This window comes from Parasteatoda tepidariorum, chromosome 9, assembly GCF_043381705.1.
Source record: "Parasteatoda tepidariorum isolate YZ-2023 chromosome 9, CAS_Ptep_4.0, whole genome shotgun sequence".
NCBI classification, from domain to species: Eukaryota; Metazoa; Arthropoda; class Arachnida; order Araneae; family Theridiidae; genus Parasteatoda; species Parasteatoda tepidariorum.
In genome coordinates this window covers 72,139,755-72,167,456 of record NC_092212.1, presented here as the reverse complement: position 1 = coordinate 72,167,456, position 27,702 = coordinate 72,139,755, and the positions used below count along the sequence as shown (strand labels likewise).

Sequence of the window (27,702 nt, the reverse complement as noted above, 5' to 3'; positions counted from 1 at the left end):
GTAACTGGCAAAATCCAGTAGCCTACTGGAAATAAAATAGAATAGCCAGCTATGCTAAATTGTGGCATAATTTATTTATTTCAACAAAACTAACTTTCTTTAATTTTTAGAAGTTTTATGATTTTTAGTTTCGTGATATTTTTAAATAATTCTGAAAAATAAAACTTTTCTATTTTTCATATAAACCTATTATAAAAATATGTAAAAATACTCAACAATAAACAAAATATAAATACAGAAAAATAAACTAAATTCAAAAATACAGCAGGTATTCTGTTAAAATCATCAAATCAAAATTTTATTTGAATCAAAACATAAAAAAAATATTTTTTATTGCCTAAAATGTCTTAATGAATGTGCAAAAATTATCATGAAATGTGGTCTTCATCAAACATTTAATCACATTTAAGTAAGTGAATCAAAAATGTTTTGTGTCATTCAAAAAAATAAATAAAATAAAATAATTAAAATGACAAACTGTAACAGTTTTAAAACCAAATACCTGATTTGTTTCTGTAATGAACTGAAACAAATTCAATAAAACTTCGTTAATACTGTCGAACCTTGTTAACACGAAATCGGCGGTACTATCATAATTATTTATGTTAACCAGATGCAGTAGGCAATTCTAAACCATATTCATAATTCTAAACCAAATCGGCGGTACTATCATAATTATTTATGTTAACCAGATGCAGTAGGCAATTCTAAACCATATTCATATTCAGAAAATTATTAAAGAAATTTAACTTTTCCACAACATTATTTTTGTAATGCCTCTATAAAAAATATAATTATACAAATCCATTAATCTTTTATGGATATAAAAGTAAATTAACTCAAACAGTATCAAAACATTCACTTATATTTAATGCAAAATATAGGAAATCAATCAATAGAAGTTCATTTAATAAAGAACACTGTACTGTAAAACTAGGTACTTTCAAAAATTAAAACAGTTAACATTTATGAGAAGCATAGACTTTATACAAAGACGAAAACAGCTAAAACTATAACATCGATTAAATATTTATCACTTCATAGGAAATGACGTTTTGAACACTGCAGTAGTAGTTTTACATGAATGGAAGAAATAAATGGCAGTAAATAGAAGAGTTTTGTTTAAAATCAACAATAAAATAAATGTAGGTACCCCTTAACAAAATAAAAGGTACCATATATCACAGTTGGATCTTCATTCATTTTGAAAGTCAATGATTACAATTAAATTTTATCATATATAAAGAAATCAACAAACATATTAGCACCAAAAATCATTCACTAACTTAAATTTAGACAAAAACAGGAAGTAATTTGAACATTTTTGCTTAATATTACCGTACGAAGCATTATTGCTTTCAATTAAGGGGCAGTTAAAATGGGACAAACAAACCTAAAAGAAAGAAAATTATCCAATTAATATTTTTTATGTGAAAAAAAATCTTAAACCAATTTTTTTTTTTAAAAAAAAAAGAGGGAAATTGCCAATTTCTGCAAAGTTTTTCCCCTCAACATTTTGCCTAATTCTTCAATAAAAAATATTACAAAATTTAAAAAAAAAAACAATATGTCACAGATGTGAAGTTTTTCCTAATAAGTTAAAACCCTTAGTTAGGGAACAAAACTTATGCCCATTTTTACCATTATAAATACTTTCAATGTTGCTTTTTAATTTGTAAATGGTACAGCATTGAGAAGCCCATATAATGATTGTTATTTCTAAAACATGTTTGTGGTATTTTTGCTTCATGTAGAAAGACTTTTTTTAAAAATAAAGTTTCAAAATTAGATCAAAATCATTACTTCATGCAACTTGCATGATTTTTTCTTTACTTTTTGCAATGATTTTAACTTCCTACTGACAGTTCCCTTAACAAAACTAAAAATATCATTAAAATCTAAAAAAGACAACTCTTGAAAAAAATAGTAAAAATGAAATGGTAAATAGTCCATTACATTTAAAGTAAACAATTTACAATAATAAATACTTTAAACATAAGTAAAATCATCATGTCTGTTATTAGTATGAAAACGCAACAAATATTGAATGACAAAATAGTAGTAAGTGTTGATTTCTTTACATATGATATTAAAACACAGAATAAATGAAATAATTTTTATAACTTTCAATGCTACTTGACACTTAGAATGAGAACCTAAAAATCTCCTTTTAATTTCTGAGATGGGAAACAAACAACAGTGCGATGAACTTTATAAGCACAAACAATCAATTTCACCTAGAAAAAAAAAAATTTTCTTTAGCAAATCCAACTATATTATGCATGGTACTGATAAGACAGAATTGAGTGTTAATTTTGTTTTTTGATCTTTTTAAACTAAACTGTAGCTCGCAGAAACATCTCAGTAATTTTTTTTATTTTATTATTGTAAACTATTTTCAAGCATTTTTTATTTTATTTTACGTATTATCAATACAAGTAAGGATCACATATTTGGTGAATAACATAGCTTAGTTTGTGTTTCAAGACTAGTTTTTTGCAATATCAAGAATTAAAAAGCCTCTAATTTTTATAAATACACTCTTATTATTGAAATAAAATGAAAAATAAAACTGTAAATATATTTCTCTTTTGAAAACTAGAAGAGTCATGCAAATGAAAAGTGAACACTTGCAATAGCCACAGAGGCACCATATCAGGGCAAATCACAGTTTTAAAAGGAAGGTTGGAGAATTGCATTGTAGATTGCATATAATTAATTAACCAGATCATGCGACACAGTTTAAAGTGAATATAAAGTCTTGCTGAAGATGGATGTGTTCAAGATAAAACACCGATCTGCATACCCTCCAACTGCTACGGAATTTACGTAGTTTCAGAAATCTTCTTTTCTGGCGGTAGCAAAATTAATGTCTTAATATTAAAAAAAAAATTTATTTTAGCGTAACTTGTCCACTATTACTTATAAAAGTGCAGGCCATATGGCTAGATTCTTAAGTTCTGATAAAAGTTTTATGAGAGATCCATTTGCTTTAAAAATTTCTACTTTGGTTCGCTACCACTAGAAAGAATTATTTTCAAAATCCTCATAAGTTGGATGGTATGCCGATCAGTAGCACAAATTATATAATATTTTATAATGCATGCAGTTATGATTTCAATTTTCGCTATTCATTTGAATTTTGATTTTACACCTCATAGCACAAAGCTTTCTCTCCAACCTTTTATTGATACTATTTTTGCATAAAAAAAATTTCCTAAAAATTTTTTCTAATAAATATTAGGCAACATTTTCACGACAAAAGGATTTTTTATATTCCCTTTACTTGGTGTATTACTACGTATTGTTGACTCATATTTTGTCTATAAGCAGATTTTTACCCATTATTTTGTACCATTCTGATAATTATGACTCACATCAGAAAAAAAATGCCACATTGCATAAGTTGGTTTTACAATTAATGGTTGATCAATTTCATAATGAACTTAAATTTATGAGAGATTATATTATTAATTGCTTCGATTGTATGATAGATCATGGTATGCAAAAATATTTATTCAAATATCCTTTTACCACTAGATTTTTTTTTCTCAAAGGGTAATACATGAATGAAACTGAAAGTCTCAGTTCTACCCTTTAGAAGTCTAATACAATATTAGATGGGAGGCCACATGTAAATTAGCAATGAATATTTCATGATAAATTCAATCTCAAACCCTGTCTAGTCAGTGCACTTTAAAAATAATTTTTTTTTATTTAATCTCATTTGGAGGTTCTATTTGCAATGGACAATGGTATTATTTGGGCATTGGCTAGTATCTTTGATCAAACAAACACATTTTCCAGTAAAATCAACGGTATTCAATAAATACAGAAGGGAACCGATTATCCGGAACGATCGGGACCATCGCTATTCCGGCTAACTGATTCTTCCGGTTTTCTGAATCGCTACAAAAGCAGTTTTTTTTATTGTTAAACCAAACTAAAAAAAGAAATATTTGGAAATAATCTTGAAAAAACAAAGTACAGTAGGGGAACCGATTATCCGGAATGATCGGGACCATCGCTATTCCGGATAACTGATTTTTCCGGCTTTTTGAATCGCTACAAAAAGCCGTTTTTTTTATTGTTAAACCCAACTAAAAAAAATATTTAGAAATAATTTTAAAAAGAAAAAAAAACGATGAAGTAATACACAAATGATTATTTCCAAAATGATGGTAAGGTAAACATCTTTCAAAAAAGAAAGAAAAATCCTAAAATCTTATGAGGAAAAAAACATTTTTAAAAATAAAAAAAATTGGCGGGAAAATGTATCGAATTTCGTTCCGGTTTTCCGGTTTACTGATTTCCGGATAACGGGCTCCGTACTGTATATGGATTTTTTATAACTTCCTTTAACATGTTTAAATTTGTAAGATGTTTATATTTTCAACAAATTTTATAAGCTTTTTTTTGAGAGCATTTTTTAAAACTAATTCATTGATATGGAATGTCACATTTTAGATTATTCAAAATTAAAAATAATAATTTTCTATGTTAATTAGCAAAACAAACATAACATTAACAATAGTATAAAAAATGAATAGTTCACTTTTTAAATTACTTAACATCTATAGTATCACTAAATAATAAGCATGCCAAAATTATTTATGCTAACCTCAGATTGTGGCGAATGAACAGTAGTAATTGAAACTCTATTTGATCCATTTTGCAAACCTGTCACTTTGAAAACTGAACTAACATCCTGAAAAATAAAATATATATTTTTTAAAAATATAACACTAATATTAATTATATTGATAATAAAACAGTAATTGTTTGATTCACCGAAAAAAAAAAAAATAATAATAAAATACCTTTCAAAATAAGAAGAAAAAAAAACTTCAGTGTATCTCTTCAATAATGTTGTGTTTATAAGGTAAGGCATAAACTAGTCTAGATTAATCAGATAATTCCCTGATTTTTGTTCATAAAATTAGTAAATTAAAAATCAAATTTTGAATCATAAATTCGATGGAAGAAATTAGAATCACTAAAAATAAATAAAAACAAAATGGAAGCTACTTTGAATCTTATTTCAAAGCTTGTACGCAAATTTGTATTAACATTTCTAAACTAGATCAGTTGCTTTTAACTAGTTTTATCTAGTTTATCAGTTTTAACTAGTTTATCAGTTTTAACTAGTTTATCAGTTGCTTTTATTGTACCACTAGTTTTATAAACCTTTTTAAGGCAATTTTTCAAAGGCTCTGTGGTAACATAAAATAAAATTTTTTTAAAAAAATATAATAAGCAATTTTGCTGTGTTATCTGGACTGTTATTTTTTAATATTTTTGCAAAATATAAAAATAAAATAGTAATTAAAAGTATTAAACATCAATTTTGATTGAATAATAGAACTTAAAACTACACAAAAATGAAGTAGTAATCAATTGATTCCTTAATAAAAACTTGTGAGTTAGGAAAAGTTATTTATAACTCTTAGGTAGCGTTTAGCATCATTAACCTCAGACTATCAGTCATGAAGAGTTCACAGTATTTCTTTAACAAAATATAAAACTAAAATAGTTAATAAAAAATATGAAAGTCAGTTTTAATTGACATAACTTAAAAACTACAAAAATTGCCTGCAGTACACCTTAATCTTTATTGTTATATGAATTTAAAATTGATTGTGATGTATTTTTATATTTTTAAAAGTACAAATAGAAAGTTTATGGTAGCGTCAATATTTTCTAACATCCTCAGAAATATATATATATATACATACAAACTAGAAAAGAAAGAAAGGAAATGGGGGAAAGGATAAAAAGAGCGGGGAAGCATTAATCCAAAGAAGGATCTTAATACTTGTGAATATTACCAACAAAATTGTCTGTACTATTAGCCTTTCTTGTTACCTCTAAAGGCGTGTTGTGTTAGGTTAAAGCATTTAATCAGGAAATAACAAAATCGTAAGGGTCGGGGCACAATATATTCAGAATCCTCATTTTTCTAAGTGACATTTAAAAAATCAGTTTGTTCATTAGTACTGATTCTAGTTAAGTGCTTAATAAAATTTCAGGAATTTAAACTAGATAAATAACACAATACACTTGAATAAGGTGTGTAGGTCATTAGAAAATAAATGGTCAGGTCAACAAAATTATTAGATTGCAAGTCAATATAGCTTATAAAACCAAATTATTTGTAAGAAAAAAAAATACAGAAATAAAAGAACAGCTAAAAACTAGAAAAAGTATTCTAAAAAAAACAATCAAATATTAATGCTTCAATTTTTTTCAAAAGAAAGAAAAAACAATTACAAAAAATAAAGAAAAGAAAATATAAGTAATTTGAAAAAAGATTAGATTAACGTTTATATAAAGACAAGATGAAAAATTATAAGTTTTTATACTTCAAATGTATCCTGCTTAATTCCATTTATTGTCACATTATAAATTACAGATTCAACATCAAATTGGCAGTGTACAGCTTTTTCGTGAAAAGTAGAGTGAGCAATAAATAGAAGATTCTGGTTCCCATTTTTTTCTGAAATAAATACAAGAAATATTGATAAAAATCATAATATTAGAAATAATTGCTAAGAGTTTTTGACTTCTTAAAGCAAACTCTTTATAACTTTAAAAAGAAAATAAGTTAATAGCTTTATATGTTTCAAAATTTTTTTAATATTAAACCAACAAATAGTTAAGTGCAGGACCCGCCCTAAGCATTCGCAACTTGCCAAATGTGATAAAATCGTAAATTTGGTGAATAAAATTGTGTTTTGGCGATTGATTTTTTGCACTGGAAATAAATTAAAATTATGTCAAAATGAATTTTTCTAAACAAATCAGTATTTTTTATTCGATTAGAGTAATTTTCAGCACATGCGCAACACAACCAAATTAGAAGTAGGTCAAAATAAAATAAGCTTGAAACGAACTACCATAAAATAGTTCTCTGTGGGAAAAGAATTAATCATAAATTTTTTTTTTTAAGATTTGCATTTGGCGAAGATTTTCAAAAATTGAATACTTTTGAAATTTGGCTAATTTACGGACTCATTATTTGAAATCCTTAGAGCAGGCCATGGCATGGCATGAATATCTGAAGTTTATTATGCAAAGATATTTCATTTGCAAAAATTCAACTTGATTTCAACAACTCATTTTTAACTTGAATAAAACTCAAATTAAAACTATGTTTTAAATAAAATAAGAAAAAAATATGTAACAGACAACAGGTTAAAATTTAAAGTTAAAATAAATTTAAAAATAAATAAACAGTTAAGACAAAACTCTTAAAATTGGGGTAGAATTGACGAGTTTTGAAATTAATTAAAGTTAACTTTAGAAATAACTCTTAAAAAAATAGTAAGAAATATAGAAATGAAAAAACAGGAGATAATGCTATAGGAAGAATTACAAATTTATCAAATCATATATAACTTAATTATAATTAAATAATTTACAAAAAAATCTAGAAGTATTTAAAAAAAACTTTTCCGTATGTAATTTAAAATAACTTTGTTGTATGTAATCATAAAAGATAAATTTGCATAATTAAAATATGTTTTTGAGAATTGCAATCTGCTTTTTAAAAACTTGCTATTCCTGATTACACACATTATGTATGAAATTTAATTATAATTACATACAAATAAGAAGAATGATAAGCATTCACAATATAATTCTTAAAAATCAGGAAGAAAAGGGTAAGCAAGACTTTTTTGGGAAAGAAATAAAAGACAACAAAATTAGGAGCATTAAAATAATTAAATTATAGTACTACTTAATTGAAAACAAATAGCTTTTACACATTATATTTACTTTATAATTGAGTAGCTTACATTTATTATTTTCAAACACTTACATTTTATTATTTTCTTTTAATGTGTACTAAGTTTTGTTTAATAACTTTTTAAAGCAAAATTAACACGTAAAAATCAATACATTATTTATGTAAATAAAACATGCTTTTATAGTTATTATCGATAAAAAAACAAACAATATATATACTTTTAAAAAAGAATTACAGCCAAACCCCGCTATAGTGAACCTTCGAGGGACTGAAATTTCGGTTCACTATAACAGGGAGTTCACTATATCCGTTACGCAGGCAATTTCACTAATGGTTCCCAAACTCCTCCCTTTTATTACATTATATTCATATAAATGACTGAAAAATATTATGTAGTAGCAAAAAATGTGTTATTTTTTATCACTCTTCATCTTGCGTACAAATAAAAATTTGTAATCTTTAGCTGATGAGCAATCCTCAACATCAGATATGGAAACACTTCCCGCCTCTCAGATAATTTTTCCTGAATTTCTGTTACTCCGCCTTTTAATCCTGTCTAACCTGCCATTCGATCAAATAAAAGTAGTTTCTATAGATGGTTTTAAAAATCGGTATATGTATTNACATTATATTTACTTTATAATTGAGTAGCTTACATTTATTATTTTCAAACACTTACATTTTATTATTTTCTTTTAAATGTGTACTAAGTTTTGTTTAATAACTTTTGAAAGCAAAATTAACGTGTAAAAATCAATATATTATTTATGTAAATAAAACATGCTTTTATAGTTATTATCTATAAAAAAAATAATATATACTTTTAAAAAAGAATTATTAGAAGATATAACTTTTTGGGAAAATGAGAGAATTATATTACAAAATGTAAATAAGACATAAGAATTATTGATTTAGATTAGCACCACATCTAAAGATAATAAGATAAGTAACATATTTACCAGGAGACTCCAGTTTTACATGGTGATGGAAATTTATAGAGTACACTGGTCCCTCATTAAGTGAGAAACACTGAATCGGAAATAATGCATATTTTATTTGAGCTATAGGATCTATAAGAAGTCTGGCTTCAGATTCAAACTTTGAAACAACTCTGAAAAAATGCATAAGAATTTTAAAATCCAAAAGAAAAACAAATGTAAATTCACAAGGTTTCCCAAAAAGGACTGAAAATTCAAAGAAACTCTTATAGAGACAGAAATGTAATTTTTTGCTGCATTTTGTTTTAAAAAAAAACAAGTAATCATTATCAAACATTTTCAAAATTAGTTATTAGTCTGTAGGCATATGAATACTTATTGTGAAAACTATAAAGCAATATTTCTTGTTGTATATACCTATCAAACCACTCCAATTGAAATGTTGCTTTGGTTCCTGTTATTTTTATCCTAAGACTACATCACCATATTGTTATAGCAAGTAATAGATACTTTGAAAACAGTGTTCTACAGCTTTTCTCCAGTCAGCAGTGCCATTGTTGGCAAACTTAATAACCAATTTTGAAACTTGGTAAACAGAAATACCTTGTGTACTAAGCAGAATGCAACAAATTGTAAAATTCTATCTCCTGTTTGTTTTTAATTGACAGTCATTATTAGGATACCCAGTAAATTTTTATGTGCAAAATAATAAAATCCATCACCAAACTTATTTGCAGACTGGAAAAGTCTACTAGAATAAATAGCAAAGAAAGCAATATATTATATGAAATAACAGAGTTATAATTTTACAAAAAGAAAACCAATACAAATTTGTAAATATTTATGTTTTTTAATATTACTTAATCATATACTTTACTTTAATAATATTTTGTAATATTATTATTGTTACTTTAATTTGCTGTAACATTATTATTGTTATACTTTAATTTGTTTGTAACATTATTATTGCTACTTAAATAATATTTTGTAATATTATTTTAATTAATTTTGTAATACAGTACAGAACCCGTTATCCGGAAATCAGAAAACCAGAACGAAATTCGATACATTTTCCAGCCGTTTTTTTCCTCATAAGATTTTACGATTTTTCTTTCTTTTTTGAAAGATGTTTACCTTACCATCATTTTGGAAATAATCATTAGTGTATTACTTCATCATTTTTTCTTCCTTTTAAGATTATTTCCCCCAATTTTTTTTATTTTTTTTTTTTAGTTTGGTTTAACAACAAAAAAAAACGGCTTTTTGTAGCAATTCAGAAAACCGGAAAAATCAGTAATCCGGAATAGCGATGGTCCCGATCGTTCCGGATAATCGGTTCCCTACTGCATTACTTTACTTACACTTTTTACATTTATATGCAAAAAGTCATCGAAAAAACAATACATTTTAATTAAAGAAGTTATTTTCAATTAAGTTATTTTTACTATGCTGTATTTTACTTGTATATTGCTCTTGTCCATTAGTCAATTAAGTAATCAATTTAATTAATAAGAAAAACACTGAACATAAATAATATTCTAAAGTGATACGTATTAATTCATAATTTTTATCTATGACATTATTTCATCCTCTTTTTAAAAAACATTTTTTTTTAATGTGAATGATATTGTAGTTTTTTGATTTAGGATTGCAAACTGAAAAAAAAATAGAAAACTTGAAATAATGCTTTTTTAGTTGTTTAGTTTTTGTCAAAAGAGGAAGGAATATTTATGAAATAATTTGAAGTTCATATACCCGATAAAAATTGCATCAATATATATTTCAAAAAATTCAATTAAGACAATTTAACAAAAGAGGTTATTTTCACTGTTTTCAAACAGTATTATTTTATTGCTTTCAAAATATCAAACTTTACCTATTCAGGAATTTTGTTTTAAGTGAAAAAAAGATAGAAAGAGAATTTATAGCAATCAATTTTGTAAAATCCATGGCTAGTTGATTCTTTTAAGAATTTTCTAAATAGTTTCTTTCTATTAGAGTTTCTATTCAATAAGTAAATGCTTTAAAAAGATTAGTTAGAACAAATATAAATAAATATTTATTTTTAAATAGAATAAATAAAATTTGAAATAAATAAATGAGGTTTGTTTGTTTATTTTAAACAAAAAACAAAAATATTGGATTTAACTTAATTAAAAGTTTTTTATTTGACCAATCACATTGTTTGGTAACAGTAGGAAATGCTAGAACCGAATGATAATAGTAGCATTTTAAACAACAAATAAAAATGTATAATATAATAGATACAAAAGTACAATATAATAGATATCAAATTAATAATTTAAAAAAAGATTACAGAAAAATTAAAATTAGAGAAATAAAGTTCAAAGATCATCAAATTTACCTCACTATATGTTCTATTAAAATGTTATGCATAGTTGTTTGGTTTCCACATTGATTTGATATTTTGAGCACATTAACTCCATCAGAATTGGTTAATGCAAAGTTGGCACCATGTTCTAAAAGCAGCTTCACAACTTCTGAGTGTTTATTTTTACAGGCCTAAAAAGTAAAGCAAATGTTTGAAACCAACCCTTCTATACATCTATAATTACGAATTTTTTTTTATTATTTATCTCATGACATGGATATATGGTAAAAGAAATTTCTACGGTTTGATAAAATACAGCACCCTAGCTCTTATCAATCTCTTAACATTTATAAATATATATTTATGTATATTTATTACTGAATAATGTAAGATTATTTGGCATCTCTTAAAATTTAAATAAATTCAATAAAAAATCATTTTTATCAGTGTGCATAGCCAATACTTTTCAACAAAAAATAAGCACCTTTTAAGCACTCAAATATTTTTAATCACTTTCCAAAAAAAAAGAAAAAAAAAGATGAAGAATTATTATATATATGAGAAATTATAAATTTTTTGTAATTTAGAACGACAATAAACTAAGCACTTTTTACAATCCCAGAATAAAAAAAAAAAGCACTTAAGGGCCTTTAAAAAACGAAAATAAAAAATAAGCACCTTTAAGCACTTTTTAAAAATGCTACACACCCTGTTTATTAATATTTGTTTAAAATCTTTAATTTTAGTGATCATATANAAATTTTTTGTAATTTAGATCGACAATAAACTAAGCACTTTTTACAATCCCAGAATAATAAAAAAAGCACTTAAGGGCCTTTAAAAAATGTAAATAAAAAATAAGCACCTTTAAGCACTTTTTAAAAATGCTACACACCCTGTTTATTAATATTTGTTTAAAATCTTTAATTTTAGTGATCATATACATAAAAAATTTTTAAAAAATTTATCGCATTTTAACCTGCTGTCTTATTCACATAATTTATTTTGTTTTCCAAAATTTTTTCATTTACAAAACTCACATAGGATTAAGCATTTCTATAGCTGCTACCTCGTAGGATCTTTGAGAAATATTTTACAAAATGATAGCAAAATAACAAATTAGGTAGGAGGAATCTTATAAAAATTAAGTTTTTTTGCCAAAACTTTGAAGCATAACCACCCAACTAATAATTATTTTATCTCAGAAACATATATTTGAACTGTTGATTAGTCATGGAGGATAATAAAGTGTTCTTAAAGTTAGTGGCAACAATATTATGCTTCAATATATCATTTGTATTAAAACAATAATGCCACTGAAACTCACAAAAAGTTTCCTCAATAAATGTACGTGTTGGTAGCTATGTAGTACTATTACAACAATTAACAAAATATGTAATCAACACGGCATTATATATTGGGTTGTGAAAGAGTAATTTCGATTTTTCTGGAAAGAGGACTTATTTTAAAGCCACTTTTTACCTAAGCCACACAATCGTTATATAATTTGAAAGCTGATATAGCAAGACTTGCTAGTGAAAAAGCTTGATTCACACAGTAGTATTAGGTAAGCTATAATTACAAATGCTAAATTTACGTGATTTTTTTAACAATATTTTACCACCACACTTAATATGTATTTAAGTTCAAAAAAATTAAAAATCTATATGTAGTTTGTCTAAAGTAAGAACTCCCCTAGTCATTCATCTGGGCCCGCGGATGTGAGGCCTAATTATTTCCAGTAGGGGTGAGGGGTCACTTTTTAGGATAGGTTTTGGCTCAGGTCGGCAAGGGAAAGAGAATCTTTTTCTTTGGTCTATTGTGTTAGCCTTAGAATAAAAAGAAGCTTCTCTCCCTGAAATGAGCTATTCTTGTTTCCATAGTAGCAGGCAGCCTCAGACTTTGTGGCAGGGGGAGTTCTTACCGTATACAAACTATAATTTATCTAAAAAAACATGCAAATTATGATCATCATATATAGATAGAAATATTTAATTATTACCAGCATTAAGGCAGTTTCACCCTTCTGGTTTTGCTTATCTTTGTGAGCATTTGCTTTCAACAAAATTCTTGTAGAATAATATCTGCCCTGTAAAGATTGAATAGCTAAATCAGTAAGAGGTAAACATATTTAGAAAACATATTTGATTGAGGTGAATACATTTGATTAATAAAATAAATTGTTTCTTTTTGCTCTAAAATAAAAAAAATTTTTATTAAGTATATTATATTATATTTTTTATTTATTAATATTTTATTTATTTGTCATGATTAATTTCTAAGAAGCTGTTGATTCCCGCTATTCAAAAGAACTTTGAATGACGATAACGAATAAATTCTTAATAAAGTAATAAACTAAGTAAACGAAAAAAAAGGTATAGTACACATAAAAAAGGATGCTCCATAATTAAATCCCTTAAATTATATCCCTAGTCTCTAAAATAAGTATACAATTAAGGGGTCAAAAATGAATATTTTAAAGAGCAAAAAAATCCAACATATCATTTTTAGAGAAGGTAAAGCTGAAAACATTAAACCTTCTGATTGTTAGAAACACCTCCGTGTTTCATAAGGCAATTAAACTGGCTAGATATTTTTAATTCTGTTTTTCTCTGAAGTGAATTTAAAAAAAAAAAAACCTACCAATTAAAAAAAAAACTATAGGAAGTGATTAAAATATGCAGATGGCAGTTATTAGTCATAGCTAAAACTTTAATTTGCATTTATTATCAGAACATATTTGCAAAATAAATACTTTTATTTTGTCAATTCACGAGAATGACTCGTACAACCTAAATTTATTAATATACTATGACTTTATAAACAGATGTCTTGGTCTTATGTTATAACATGAATTATTTGTGAGAATTGAACAAAACTGAGAACTTGCAACAAATCACGTGGTTGTGTACGAGATGTTAATGTTACAGGCTTGGGTTTATTATCATGCTGAATCAATTTTGGGATCAAATTTAATTGGATATCTACAAGTGATATCGCACATATGTCTTGTACCTGATTGGCTGACCCACTCATAACATAGCTTGCAAATATCCAATTGATGAAGAAAAGGCATAAAAAAAATGAATCAATTTTGTCCTATCAGCTACAAATGAGCCATTTATTAAGGTCATAAATATATACATTTAAAGTTAGTTATAAAAATTATGTTCCCTAAAATAATCTAAAAAAAATATTCATTAACTTTAAATATAATGCTTGCCCTTTCCAGTTAGAAAAAAAAATCAAATTAAAATGAAGAAAAACTGCTTTAATGGAAAAAAAATTCTTTTTTCGATATTTTCACCCTCATAAATAGTTTAAACCAACAGTTCGACTAGTCAGGCATCCACCACTTCATGAAGAGATAGCACAAGAAGTTATGCATTGTTCTCTGGATTTGTTTCAATGGGAAAAAAACCTTCCATTGGTAGAGAAACAGTTGGTGTAATGCAGAGATGTATCAAACAAAGTTTGTTCAAGATACACGGTCAATTAAATATGCTGTTTACACATCCAGACAATTCCATTAACTGGATTAGAAGCTTGAGAGGAATTATTCAAAAATATCTTAATACTCTAGAAAATAGAGAAGAGAAATTTTTAGAAGAATTAATTTTATTAAAGAGTTAAGTAACTTAACATAAAAAAGAGAAAAGGAAATAATTATATTTTCTTAAATATAAATTGCATTCTTATTAATTTATCAATGAATAATTTAAAATATTCACAAGATGAAAACTGAAAATATGTCGAGAGCAACACGAACATTTCAATTAACAAATGCAATTAAAATAATAATATATATATACACTGAAGAGCCAAAAAAACTGGCATACCTGCCTAATATCATGTAGGATCCCCGCGAGCATGCAGAAGTGCCGCAACACGACGTGGCATGGATTCAATCAATGTGTGAAGTAGTGCTGGAGATAATTGACACCATGAATCCTGCAGGGCTGTCCATAAAACAGTGGGAGTAAGAGGGGATGGGATATCGTCTGAACATCACGTTGCAAGGCATCCCAAATATGTTCAATAATGTTCATGTCTGGGGATTTTGGTGGATTTCCGATACTCACGGCATACTCCTGAAGTGGTCGTACGTGAAAATCCACATTTCATTGATATCTCAGAGATGCTATGTCCCATCTCCCGAGCGCCGACTATAACACCACGTTCAAACTCACTTAAATCTGTATAACCTGGCATTGTAGCAGCAGTAACCGATCTAAGAACTGTGCTAGACACTCGTTTTCTTATATACGCGTTGCCGATCGCAGCACCGTACTTTGATTGGCTTTGATTATTTGCATACTCATGCCTGTACCAGTTTTTTTGGCTCTTCAGTGTATATCCTGAGGCAGAATATTTGCAGGCTTTCTGCAACAAACTTCCCTAGCACTAATATTTTGCTTTAAAATACTTTTAATTATAACAATTACTAATTTAAAGTAACAGAAACACTGTGTTTACAGAAGAAAGTAAAGAATAAAAATGCATAAAATTTTAAATTGCAAAAGTAGTACTTTTTAATTCTAATATTATATGCGACATTCTCGCATTTTTTAGGTGAAAAAATGCACTAACTATTTCCTCTTTCGAATTTCGTAAATCATGACACAAATTAAAAAAATTTGTAAATGAATTAAATGATAATAAATTAAAAAATCGTAAAATCAGTGCAGTAGCTCCCAAAATAAACATTACGCGTATAGGACTCTTTAAAAAAAAAGAGAGATTTAAATAAGTGCATGTAAAATATGGAGTTCCTTAAAGAAAAGAAAATGAAAGAACATAATTTGAGCTAACTATCTTTTAATCTTTCGCAATTCCGAATTTTTTATTTTAGATTATTACTATGAGATTCTAGCTGATGCCAGTCAACACAGATTTTTTTAAAAAATCTCAAATGAGAATAGAAAAATTATGATTATTTCTTTCTTCTCTGATGCATAAGAAAGACATCTTTGGAAGAAAAAAAAATTTTTTTTCGAGAAATTATGCGGAAAGGAAAGCCAAAATTTTTCCCTTCCCAAATGAAACATTTTCCTGCAAAAACTCTAACGTTCTGCGACAATGCCACCGTGTGCTGCAATTCTGCCACAGGATATACATATACACACACATATATATGTATGTATGTGTATATATATATATATATATATATATATATATATATATATATATATATATATATATATATATATATATATATATATATATATATATATATATATATATATATATATATATATATATATATATATATATATATATATATATATATATANATAAATATTATTGATAATTATTTTTCATGAAAATGAAAAGTATATATATACACACACACACAAACATATGAATATATATATATTAAAAAAATTCAATGAATAAAAATGAAATATTATAAAGAGGAATAGGTTTTTAATCATTTCAAACCTGCAATGCTTAGGAAGTTTACAGAATTTTTTAACAAAAATAATAAATCAGTCTCTATTAAAAGACATTTGAGATTTAAATTTTTCAGACTTCCATTATTTCTATAATAAGCACTGGAGTTAAAGGCAAGTTTGACCAGGACCATATTAAAATCATATTTAATGATTACATAACATATAAAAAAAGAATAAAATAGAAAAGGCCAAGAGGCAATACTAGAAAAGAAAATTCTAAGTGAAAATGTACAGATAGAAGTGTATACTCAGGGCAGGAAATTTCAGTTTTTAATGTGCTACTCTAACTAAAATGTTTGTATGCAATTATCTTCATGAAAAATGTGGACCATTTTTAAAATGTTAACAAATGTACTATGAAGAACGTTTTGGTGACCAAAACCATAAAAGGATGTAGAAAAATAGAAGCATATTTTATGTGAAATAATAATAATTTTAAAAAAAAGTTTCCATAAGGTTTCAATGATTCTAATATCATAAACATATCATTAAAAAAAGAAAAATATAAAAAATGTTTTAATACTTTTAACACTTCATGTCTGAATACCAACTAAACACCTTGAATAAATAATATAAGGGCTTGTATCAGGATCAAAATATGTCAGGGGAACCATTTATGGAAATTCTAAATAAATCATTCTAGCGAATCTAGAGTTCCATGGTCTACTTTGTAGAAGTTGCAGATTAATATTTTCCCCAGATTTTGAACTAAAGAGCTAGTTCTGAGAAAAATATGGATGGCAATTTGATTTAAAATAGAACATTTTACAAGATAAAACCTGTACCTAGCCCTAATTGTTTGGTAGCCAATGGTGAGTGAAAATTTTGTGTCCTAAGATACTACACTATAGTTTTGTAAGAAAGTAAATAAGGAAAGTACAAAATATTACAGTATAAAATTACTAGATTTATACCTTGCTTGCTTTTAATAAACTGATAGCAATTATGAGTATATACATTTACTTAGACTAACAAAAATATTTTCATAGCTATCAAAAAGGGGATAGATTTACCAAGTGTGCAGCAACCATTAATGCAGTTGTTCCATCACCACGACAACAATTAACTATGTAACCATTTTTGCAGAATCGTTCTACTTTTTCTAACTTCTCGTTGACGATACCATCAATAAGAGAAGAAAACATCTTGGCAACCATTATATTCATTCGCGTACCAGCCTCATTTTGATGCAATTGATTGACTCGACCAGATCTTTGACTAAAAGCAGGATAAGCAGTCTGGAATAACAGGAATTGCATGTTAATATTAAAGAAATTAGGAACTTCATTATTAATTTTAAAAAAATATGTATTCAAATTATGAAGAGCTGTTGGAAAGAATGAAGTAAAGCTGTGGGTTTCAAGCCACCACTGTGGATTTTTGAAAGGAAATGTCAATATAAGAAGCCAGTGTGTTGTAAATTTTTTTATATAAAAATCAGGGTTTGTGATTTTTTTTATTTAAATCGGATTTTTTTTATTTAAATCAGATTTTTTTTATTTTTATTCAAACGCATTGTAAGAACTTTAGTTTATGATTAAAAATACTTTATAAATGTTTAATCAAAATTAAATTAATATGAAAGCAATATCATATTAGCAAACCATAATTTTAATTTAAAATTGTGTTTTTTTTTCTCTTGATTTTTAATATGACAAAATAAATGTAACAGATTGTGTTTATAAATGTAGTCACTCAGCAATATTTTTATATTAAAATATTCATTTTTAATTCTATATCAAAATAGACCAGCTAAAAAATTTTTTTTAAAAATCTATGCACTCATTGGAATTTTCTTTCACAAAATTTCTTTATAGAAAATCTGATGATGTCAAAGATACTGTAAACATATTATGAGAAAAAAATACCAGTTACTAGTTAATAACTCTACTGCCTCAAATAGACTTTGAAAGGGAAGATTGACACTATATCAGGAAAAAATATCTGAATTCATTATCCTTTTTTTTCTTTCTATTTTTGGCATATTAGGGTATAATTATTTTTAATATAACCCCAAGCTTTAGAAATATACATTTTTCTCCAATAACATATAATGTAGATTTTAATACCATGCTGTTTCAATCAAAAGGTGGAATTTTAATTAAGATTATTAGAATTTTTTTCCGAAATTCACGTCTATTAATTACTTTCTACAGCTATGCAAGTCTATATTAAGTCAATATTAAATGCGAACTTTAATCTGCACTTTCAATCTCAAGAATCAAAAGATTTTTAAAAATGCAATTTCAAATGTGTTGGAATTTAACACACACCAAGAAAGAAAGTAATTTCGTTAACTAAAATTAATTAACACAGCAATTTATTTAAAATAAATTTTAATACTAAATTTTATAATAATAAAATTATCAAAAATTTAAAACATTGTTTTTTAACTTTTAAAATCAATATACATATTTAAAAAAAATCAGTTGATTTAAATCAATGATTTTTTTAAAAAAATCATTTGATTTAAATCATGATTTAAATCAAGCTGATTTAAATCAACGAACCCTGATAAAAACACCTAATAATTTTAAGTGTTGATCTTGAAGCACTTAATAGAACTTGTTCTTAATAGGTAAAACAAGCTTGATAAAAATTTTCTCAAGTACCATAACAACTAAAGGGTGGAATAAAGCAAGTCAGTCTTTTATTTAGGATAACTTTGAAAGCCTCTATATTGCTCAACTGGGACTCAGATACGAACAATTTATAATGTTCTAACTCCACTCCCAGATAATAAGACTCTCGTATTTTAATTATAAAAATGAATATTTATTATTAAAAGTATATTAAAGTATTTTAATTATAGAAATTAATTTCTTATATTGTTGTGGGTATGTCATATTTATTAGATAATAAAATAAAATTAATGCTGCATAACTTGATTTGAAACAAAATTAAGTAAATATCTGTGTCTAAAAAAAATATATATATGCATTAAAAGAACAAACATCTTTCATTTTTTTAAAATTTTAGGCTGGAAAAATTCAAAAGACTGAAGAAAAAAAAGATTATTATTAAAAAACTAAAAGAGCTCAGAAACATGGGGAAATTTAAAGATCTAGCTCGAATAAAAATAGCTCTGGAACACTCCAGCTCCCGTTCCTCCTAACATAATGGTTTCCATCAAATAATGATTTTTATCTACATGGAAAAATATTGTTGAATTATCCATCTTTAAAAAGTTTAATAAACTTTTAAATATTCAAGCTATTGTATCTTAAAGTTCATAGAATTTTTTTTCTATAAAAAGGATGTATATAGTTAAAAATTGAAACTCTGCATTTAATTTTAGGCAATCAAATCAACCATACATTATTTTCCTCTCAGAAAAAGTTTCCCTTAAATTAATAAAAAAAATCATTACCATTGAATTTTCTTGCATCGAGATCTTGCAAATTAGTGACTGGCTTTTCCTTCCATCAGTTCCCAAGACTTCACCGCAAGAACTATCTTTACAATTATTCTTAAACACACAATTCATCTTTTCACTTTCAGATTTTAATGAATTCAAGACATATTCAGGAAAGGTAGTCCCTTTCTCGTCATTTATAAGCAATTCTTGCAATATATTAGAACTGCTTAGTCCATTTTCCACACTAAAACTATCATGTTTGGCCAGACTTTTGAGAAGCTTATGTCGTCCATTTTCGTCAATGTTCCTTTTCCTATGAATTCTGCTTTTTCGTCTCCGATAGTCTCTTAATACATCATACTTTTTTCTTTTTCGAACTTGCAAACTTATTGGTTTCTTTAAAGGAGATTTAAAACCCAAACTATCAGTAGTTCTATTACACGGTTTTCTTTTTAACAAAACTTTAGGACATAAAGGAGGTGGTGGGTTTTCTTTCTGGGGAGAGGTTTCTCCACTTTTGCTTGGTTCTCCAGAGTTATTTGTTCTAGCTGCTCTCTCTTTGACTTTGCTATACATGTCTTTTTCATAAACTGCACCAGCAACAGTTATTTTTCCCTCATCAAAATCTCTCCAAAATGTATCTTTAGAATGAGCACCAATCGGTTGTATTTCAGTAGCTTGCCAGGTAGCTGTTGCCATCTTGTTGACTTCAGCCTCCTTGAATAAAAGAAATGAAAATTATAAGGTTTATTAAACTATAAATGTTAGGATAGAACTTATGAGATAGTGAATGACCTAGAACAGTGTTTCTAAACCAGATTTACTCAAAGAACTGGTGAAATATTTCAGAGTTTTGTTGTGGAATGGTAGGGTTAGCAATTTGGACTATTAGCATAATTTTCTCACATGCAAAACTGTGGCACTAAAAAATTTTTTTGACCAGTTTGATCATTCACACACTTCCTGCAATGAAAAATATTTTGACCCTAACTCTGTTTAAATATAAATAAATTTATATTTAAATTCAAATACAATTATTAATCTAAGCAGTTGAGAAAAAATGATATACAAAACTAATAAAATGGTAAAAGAAATTTATTTTAAAAAAAACAAACATTTTTTTATTTGTTTAAATTACAATTTTTTAAAGATAATTATAAGAAATTTACCAAGTTACCCAGAAAAGTCAAAGATAAGTTTCCAAAAGGATTTTTTGACTTGAAAAAAGAACATGAAGTTACAGGCAAAAAAAAATTCTAAAAGTAAGTTTGCTGGTAAATAAAGACATTTTTAGCTTAAATATAAAATTATGCAGATAATCATGCTGACAACTATAAATATAAACTTTAGTTAAATGAAAAAAAAAATTTTTACACCTAATGAAAAAGCTGCATAAAAAAGGTGAAAACAAAAATTTTTTATGCTCTAACACACAATTTTGTAAAAAAAAAGAATTTAAGATAAAATGTTGAGAAATTTTTTATTGAAGTGAAACTTCTAATGCGACTTCCAACAAGGTTGCTTTGAAGGTTTAACGCTACCATGGCAACGAGCGGCCTGTGATCCTTGCATGAGATTTTAATGTGAATTTCTCGTTACCTGAAGCTGAAACATTATTAACCTTCCTTAACCTTTTGGATTGGAAATGATAAATGGTAGGAATGATCCAATAACCAAAGGAGGAACTACCATTGATGCAGTTTTTGCAAGAAATATTGAAAAAATAGAACTCAAACATTTCGTATCCTACTTTAGTTATCACAATCCCATTGTAAATGTTATAGATTTGGATATTTCTCCACTCGAAAATGATAATTAAAAGATGCGATCAATTGTGAATTGTAAGCAATGTTAATAAAGTTTGTCTTAAAGAAACAATATGATTTCACTAAAAATCAATTTCTACCCCTTCCTATTTTCATTTCCACATTACGAAGTTTCACTTCTTCCGCGTGGAGGGACTCCACGCACTATTTTTTTTATTATAGTTTTGACATAAAACTAAGAAAGGGGTCTAATTTTTATAATACGATACTTAAATTTTTAGTAGATGATTATTTCGGATTTTAATAATTATGTTTATTGCCACTATCCACTGCAGGTTCACAAGCTCTGGCAGACGTTACTGGTGAAGAAATTGATTATTGTAAGCGGCCAGTGATCCTTGCAGGAGATTTTAATGTGAATTTCTCGTTACCTGAAGCTGAAACATTATTAACCTTCCTTAAAGACAAATTTGGATTGGAAATGATAAATGGTAGGAATGATCCAACAACCAAAGGGGGAACTACCATTGATGCAGTTTTTGCAAGAAATATTGAAAAAATAGAACTCAAACATTTCGTATCTTACTTTAGTTATCATAATCCCATTGTAAATGTTATAGATTTGGATATTTCTCCACTCGAAAATGATAATTAAAAGATGCGATCAATTGTGAATTGTAAGCATTGTTAATAAAGTTTGTCTTAAAGAAACAATATGATTTCACTAAAAATCAATTTCTACCCCTTCCTATTTTCATTTTTGTTACATTATTCTTACATTTAAAACCAAAAAGGCTTTTTTTCCCTTTAAACAAAATTTAACATCTACGCATTTTTTTAATTTTTTTTATCATAGAGCATTAAACACCATGTTTTTTTCTTGTATTACTATTCAGTACAACATTATTTAATACATCATATTACATAGCTAATATATAACAAACCCTTTACTGACTTTTAATATTCAGTAAATCTCTTAGTAAAAGACCAAATAATAAATTTTTGATAACCTTATTCATTTAATTTCAGATAATATATTAAACATCTTGTCTCTGTGTAAGTTCATAAAGCAAAAAATGGTTATTACTTTCTATTTTATAATATGCTGTATCCTAAAAAATTGGTTCAGTATACTCCTGCATATATATTCAACAAAATTTGTACATAAATCTAACGAACTAGTTTCTTATTGAAAGAAAAATGTCTTGAAAGTAAATTTAATCAGTCAAAATTGAATTGAATGAAAAATTTAATGGCACAACAATGAATAAAAACAGCTAGCTATATTGCATCAAATAATTTTATATTAAAAAACTTAACCATGACATCAAAATTTAAACTTTACTTGATGCAAAAACAGTATAGTTATATATATACACACGTATATACATATAACTAAGAATAATATAACTAAGAATAATATAATGAATATAGAATATATGTTACGGTTAAAGTAATAAATCTGGTTATTATTAATACTAATACAATTTCAATACAATAATACTAAGACAACTTATTAATACTAATACAATAAATCAGGTTATTATTAATAATAACATATTATTAATACTAATAGAAGTAATAACTCCTTTTTTTGATAAAAGTGAGAAATATCACAAATTATTCACTTTAGCCAGTTAATTCATTTAGCCATTTTAATAATAACCAATGAAGTTTAGTCAATGTGATTAATCGGACAAAATTGATAATAACCGCATCTTTGGTCAAAGTGAGAAATAAAAATGCGAAAGAATGACATTGATCAAACTTCAGGTTATTATTAATAATAACCAGTTAGAATTAATAATAACCGGCTATTCACATTGACCATAACATACATATATAAATAAAAATTTTCTTTCAAATATCAGTGTTTTTTTCCTTGCATTATTTTAACAGTAAAATCAGTATTTAAAATCAGAGCAATAATTATAAAAAAAAGTAAGATTCCAGATTGACCTTAGTGTAAATTGAAGAAGAATTTTAACAGAAGATTTTAAATGTTACACATAACATTGAAAACTTTATATATCAAATTTATTTTAAAATTTAACAAAATATACTTACAGTGTTAATAGGCTCTTTTGAAATTGCTTGTGTTTTCAGCAACTTTTTACCTTTCTTTCGCTCATGCCTTTCTTTCAATTTCGCTTCCAGATCTTCAATCATATCTTTACAAGAAAATAGATTTTCTTCGGGCTCCAAGGTGTCGCTTTCTTTTCCATAACCTCTCCATCTAACTCTGTAGAGTCTTTTCCCCTTAAAAATAAATTAAAATCCATAAATTCAGCCGAAATTTTTTTTCCCCACAACACCATATGTATTTTAAGTTTCTTTAATTAATAAATAACATGTGAACAATATAAATGGATAAAATGTACAAAAAATTGATGTATAGTAAGTTATAACAGCCATTTTAATTTGAAATAACCTTAATACAGAAATATTCATTCCAGTGCATTTCATAAATTAACGTAAATTGTCCATAATGATATTTTAACGGTTTTCTGCACTATTAACCTTTTAACCACCAAGGTACAAGATACAAGGTATAAAAACTCATATAAGTTTTCTTGGCAAATCATGTTTTTCTATTGCATGGAAAAATAAATAAATAACTAGTTTTTTGCATAGGAACCCAAGAAACAACCTTTCCAATTCAGCCCCAAGTTTGTGGTAGAACATATTTTAAGATAAAAAATATAATAAAATAGTATCCTCTTTTTCAACCTTTTGGAATAATGAAAAGTACGAAGTAAGGAAAGATAGTTTAAAGTTGAGATTTTTTTAAAAAAATTAAAAAATGGTAATGCTTCTTTTTGAACATTGTATTTAAATTAAACATATTTAATTATGCTGATAACTTTAAATTAGATTTTAAATCTAGCTTACAAGTTCTAATTTTTGTATTTTATTTTTTTCTTTCAAGATGACTTAATTAAGTTTAAGGACAATGGAATAGTGTAATGTCTTACACTATTTAATTAAAATTATTATATTACTGCAACAAAATGCAAATAAAAATTATGAGAAAATGATACTTCCCAAGAAAAGAATTTACAAACTAGATTGCAAATCTAGTTAACAAATTACTATTTGAAATTTTTTTTTTCATGAACTGACTCGATAACCTTTAATAATGAAAATTGAATTTATGTACTATGACACACTATTTAATTTAAAACATATTTGAAACACAATAATATAAAAATATTTAGTATTAGACTAGATCTCGTTATTTCCCAAGAAAATAACATACAAAGCCTTTGGGCTACAAAATGACCTAATTTATAACTTAAATCTGTATTAATTGTCCTTGTAAGAAGGTCACAATTAAAAAGGGTCCATTTGTCTTTTGAAAAACTGGTAACTTGGCCTGTGCACTACCAAAAACATTGATACGGTTTCCAGCCAATAGCCAGAATTTCTACTCAGGATATGCAAAATGAGAAGGAGGCATTATAAATTTTTTTTATTTACAATTTGCTAGTCTTGATGAATTAATTTATTTGATATAATGTTAATAAGTTATTTACTAAACATTAGTATAAATAAATATAAATAAAAATTATTAAATAACTAATATTTGACTAATTAATATGTTATTTATGATTATTAATATAAATATACTAATAAGCATAAATAACATATTAATTGGTCAAATATTAAATTTATTTAATAATTTTTTTTAAAAATCTTATATGGAGGGGATAAATGACACTACTAGATGGGGCTGAGCATTCCTTGGCTATGGGCATATATCATTTACAATAATTTGGGCATCATATTTTAGCATGATAACTATTACAATAGTACTTTAGCCAGTATGTACACATAGAAAATACATAAAATTCCAACTTAGCAATTAGCATTTAAAGATAAATTTAAGTAATAAATTGATTTTAGATAGAAACAAGACAAAAATTGAGAGCTGAAGCGATTTTATAAAGCTTTTTCAATTGTATACTTTTAAATCAAGAATAAAATTTAATTTGAAGTATTCCAAATTCCAAGTTAGACAAGCGTGTATAATAAGAATTTTTAAGAAAATTTTAAAAGTGCATGCATAATAAGAATATTTTAGAATTCGGACAGTGCAAGTATAAAGATTTTTTTTAGAATTCTAGAAATGTAAGGATAATAAGAGTAACAAATAATAAGAATTTAATTTTTACCAAATTTTATGCACTAAGAGCTTATGTAAATTAGTCTATAAACATGTCTCAAAACTTTGTTATTATTTCTTATACTTGAATAATAAATACTTTGAATATTAGAAATAATCACATAAAACTCAAACAACAAATAATAAGTGCAAACTGAATGCTGTACATTTCAATGAATATAATTTTACTGTAATTAATACAATACTATATTTTATTTTTAAATGTTACTATCTCAGTACACAGCTTTTTGATGCATAATTATAAAGTTTATGAAAATAGATACAAACATAGTAAAATATTGAAACCAGGATTACAAATATTTAACTACAAATTTTATTATTGTGTCAAATAATCAAATTGGTATAATGAAAAACTCTAAAGTTAAAATTCATCAATTAAAATTTCAATCCCAGCTCACTAAAATTTTAAATTATGAATCTGAAGAAAAAAAATCTAGTTTATCTACCCATGTGAATAACAATGATCAAATTTCCTGGGGGATCGCATTTCGCAATGCAATGTTTGCAAACCAAATCTTATCGATTTTTTACTCTAAGACAGACAAATAATAAAAATGCATTTCCTATGTAAGTAGAAGTTTGAAATACATATTAACGGCAGGATAATTCATTCTAGAATAGAAGGAACATTATTGAAATGTGAATAAATTTTAAAAACAACACTTTCAGATGACAGGAGATAATTAGTGAGCAGACGATAACACAAACAAACATAGTTGGGTATTTATGTTTATAAAAATAGCATACCTTCACAGTTTTAACGCCTACAAGTTTCTCGACTTCGTAAACATCTCCTTGAATTACGAATAGTTTAGGTTCTGTTTCAACCATCTTTTGTAATCTCTGCCTTTCCTCAACCAGCTCAGCCCCCTGGCATCTAGAGCCCGACGAAGCTTTTATCATCAACATCAGCGCATCTTTGCTGAACAGAGCCTGCTGTCAAACTCTAAAATCCGAACGCGAAAAAAGAGCAAAAGCTAGACAGGCGACGAGCGAACACCCTCAACGCAAAATGGAACCGCTCTCCGTTTTGTCAGGTGGTTTACGCACTGAAATTTCCATGCTTGCAGGTGAACTTAACCACTTTCTACTTGAGGCCCTAGTAACATGTCGACGGGTAAAAATGCCTCGCAGTCTAAATTCGCGGTGTCATCGCACTTTATATGAACACATTATAAAAATTACAAGAGCATTTTGGAACACTCTTTTATGACTTGTGTGATCGGTTAACCGTAATAAAATTGAGTTTTGTCATATTCTTTAAGGTTGAAAATCGTTATTTGAGATACGGCACTCGAGGAAGATGCAACCAGGGAAAATATTCATTAAAATATTTTAAAATTCATTTTTTTCTCTATTTGTATTTCTGAAAAATATTTTAAAATGCACATCAGAAATTTTCACAAACGATTTCAATTATTTACCTTACAAATTTTGATGAATATTTTAAATTTTTCAACTTTGTTTAGATTTTAAAATATTAAAAAATGCATTAGTAATCATGCTTTTTTGAATTTTTTTTTTATTAAATATGAAATTATGGTAAAAGCACATAAGAAAAAAATTAGTAAGTTCTAGGGAACTATAATTGTTTAATTTTCCATTGAAGTTTTCTTTTAATTAAAATCAATAAATAACTTATAATAGTTCTTAAAAACGCGACCTATGCGTTCAATATACGAAGCAGAGTAGATTACACTTTATAAACATTATTTGTAATTAATAAAAAATTAATCTAAAAGCAAAATGCAGTTTTTAATTTATGGGATTTCCAGGAGTTTGCAAATGTACCTCTTTGGTCTAAACCGCTGACTTTTTTAACTGATTCTCATTTAATCTTCCATTTTTAAAGTATGGAATTACAATCTGACACATATTTTTGTCATACGGAGTAAATATAAATCTATACTTATTTC

General features: G+C 26.4%; 1 protein-coding gene across 1 annotated transcript; it reads right to left on the bottom strand.

The window, feature by feature from the left end:
• Positions 1–765: 765 nt before the first annotated feature.
• LOC107453648 (M-phase phosphoprotein 8) lies at positions 766–27,082 on the bottom strand. Its single transcript, XM_043049918.2, has 10 exons — positions 26,534–27,082; positions 23,668–23,859; positions 19,847–20,551; positions 17,490–17,714; positions 13,023–13,109; positions 11,054–11,211; positions 8,710–8,861; positions 6,363–6,496; positions 4,622–4,708; positions 766–2,237 (listed from the first exon to the last, which is right to left on the bottom strand). The coding sequence occupies exons 1-10, from the start codon at positions 26,693–26,695 to the stop codon at positions 2,157–2,159; spliced, it is 1,983 nt and encodes a 660-aa protein (XP_042905852.1). The 5' UTR covers positions 26,696–27,082; the 3' UTR covers positions 766–2,156.
• Between the last annotated feature and the right edge of the window lie 620 nt (positions 27,083–27,702).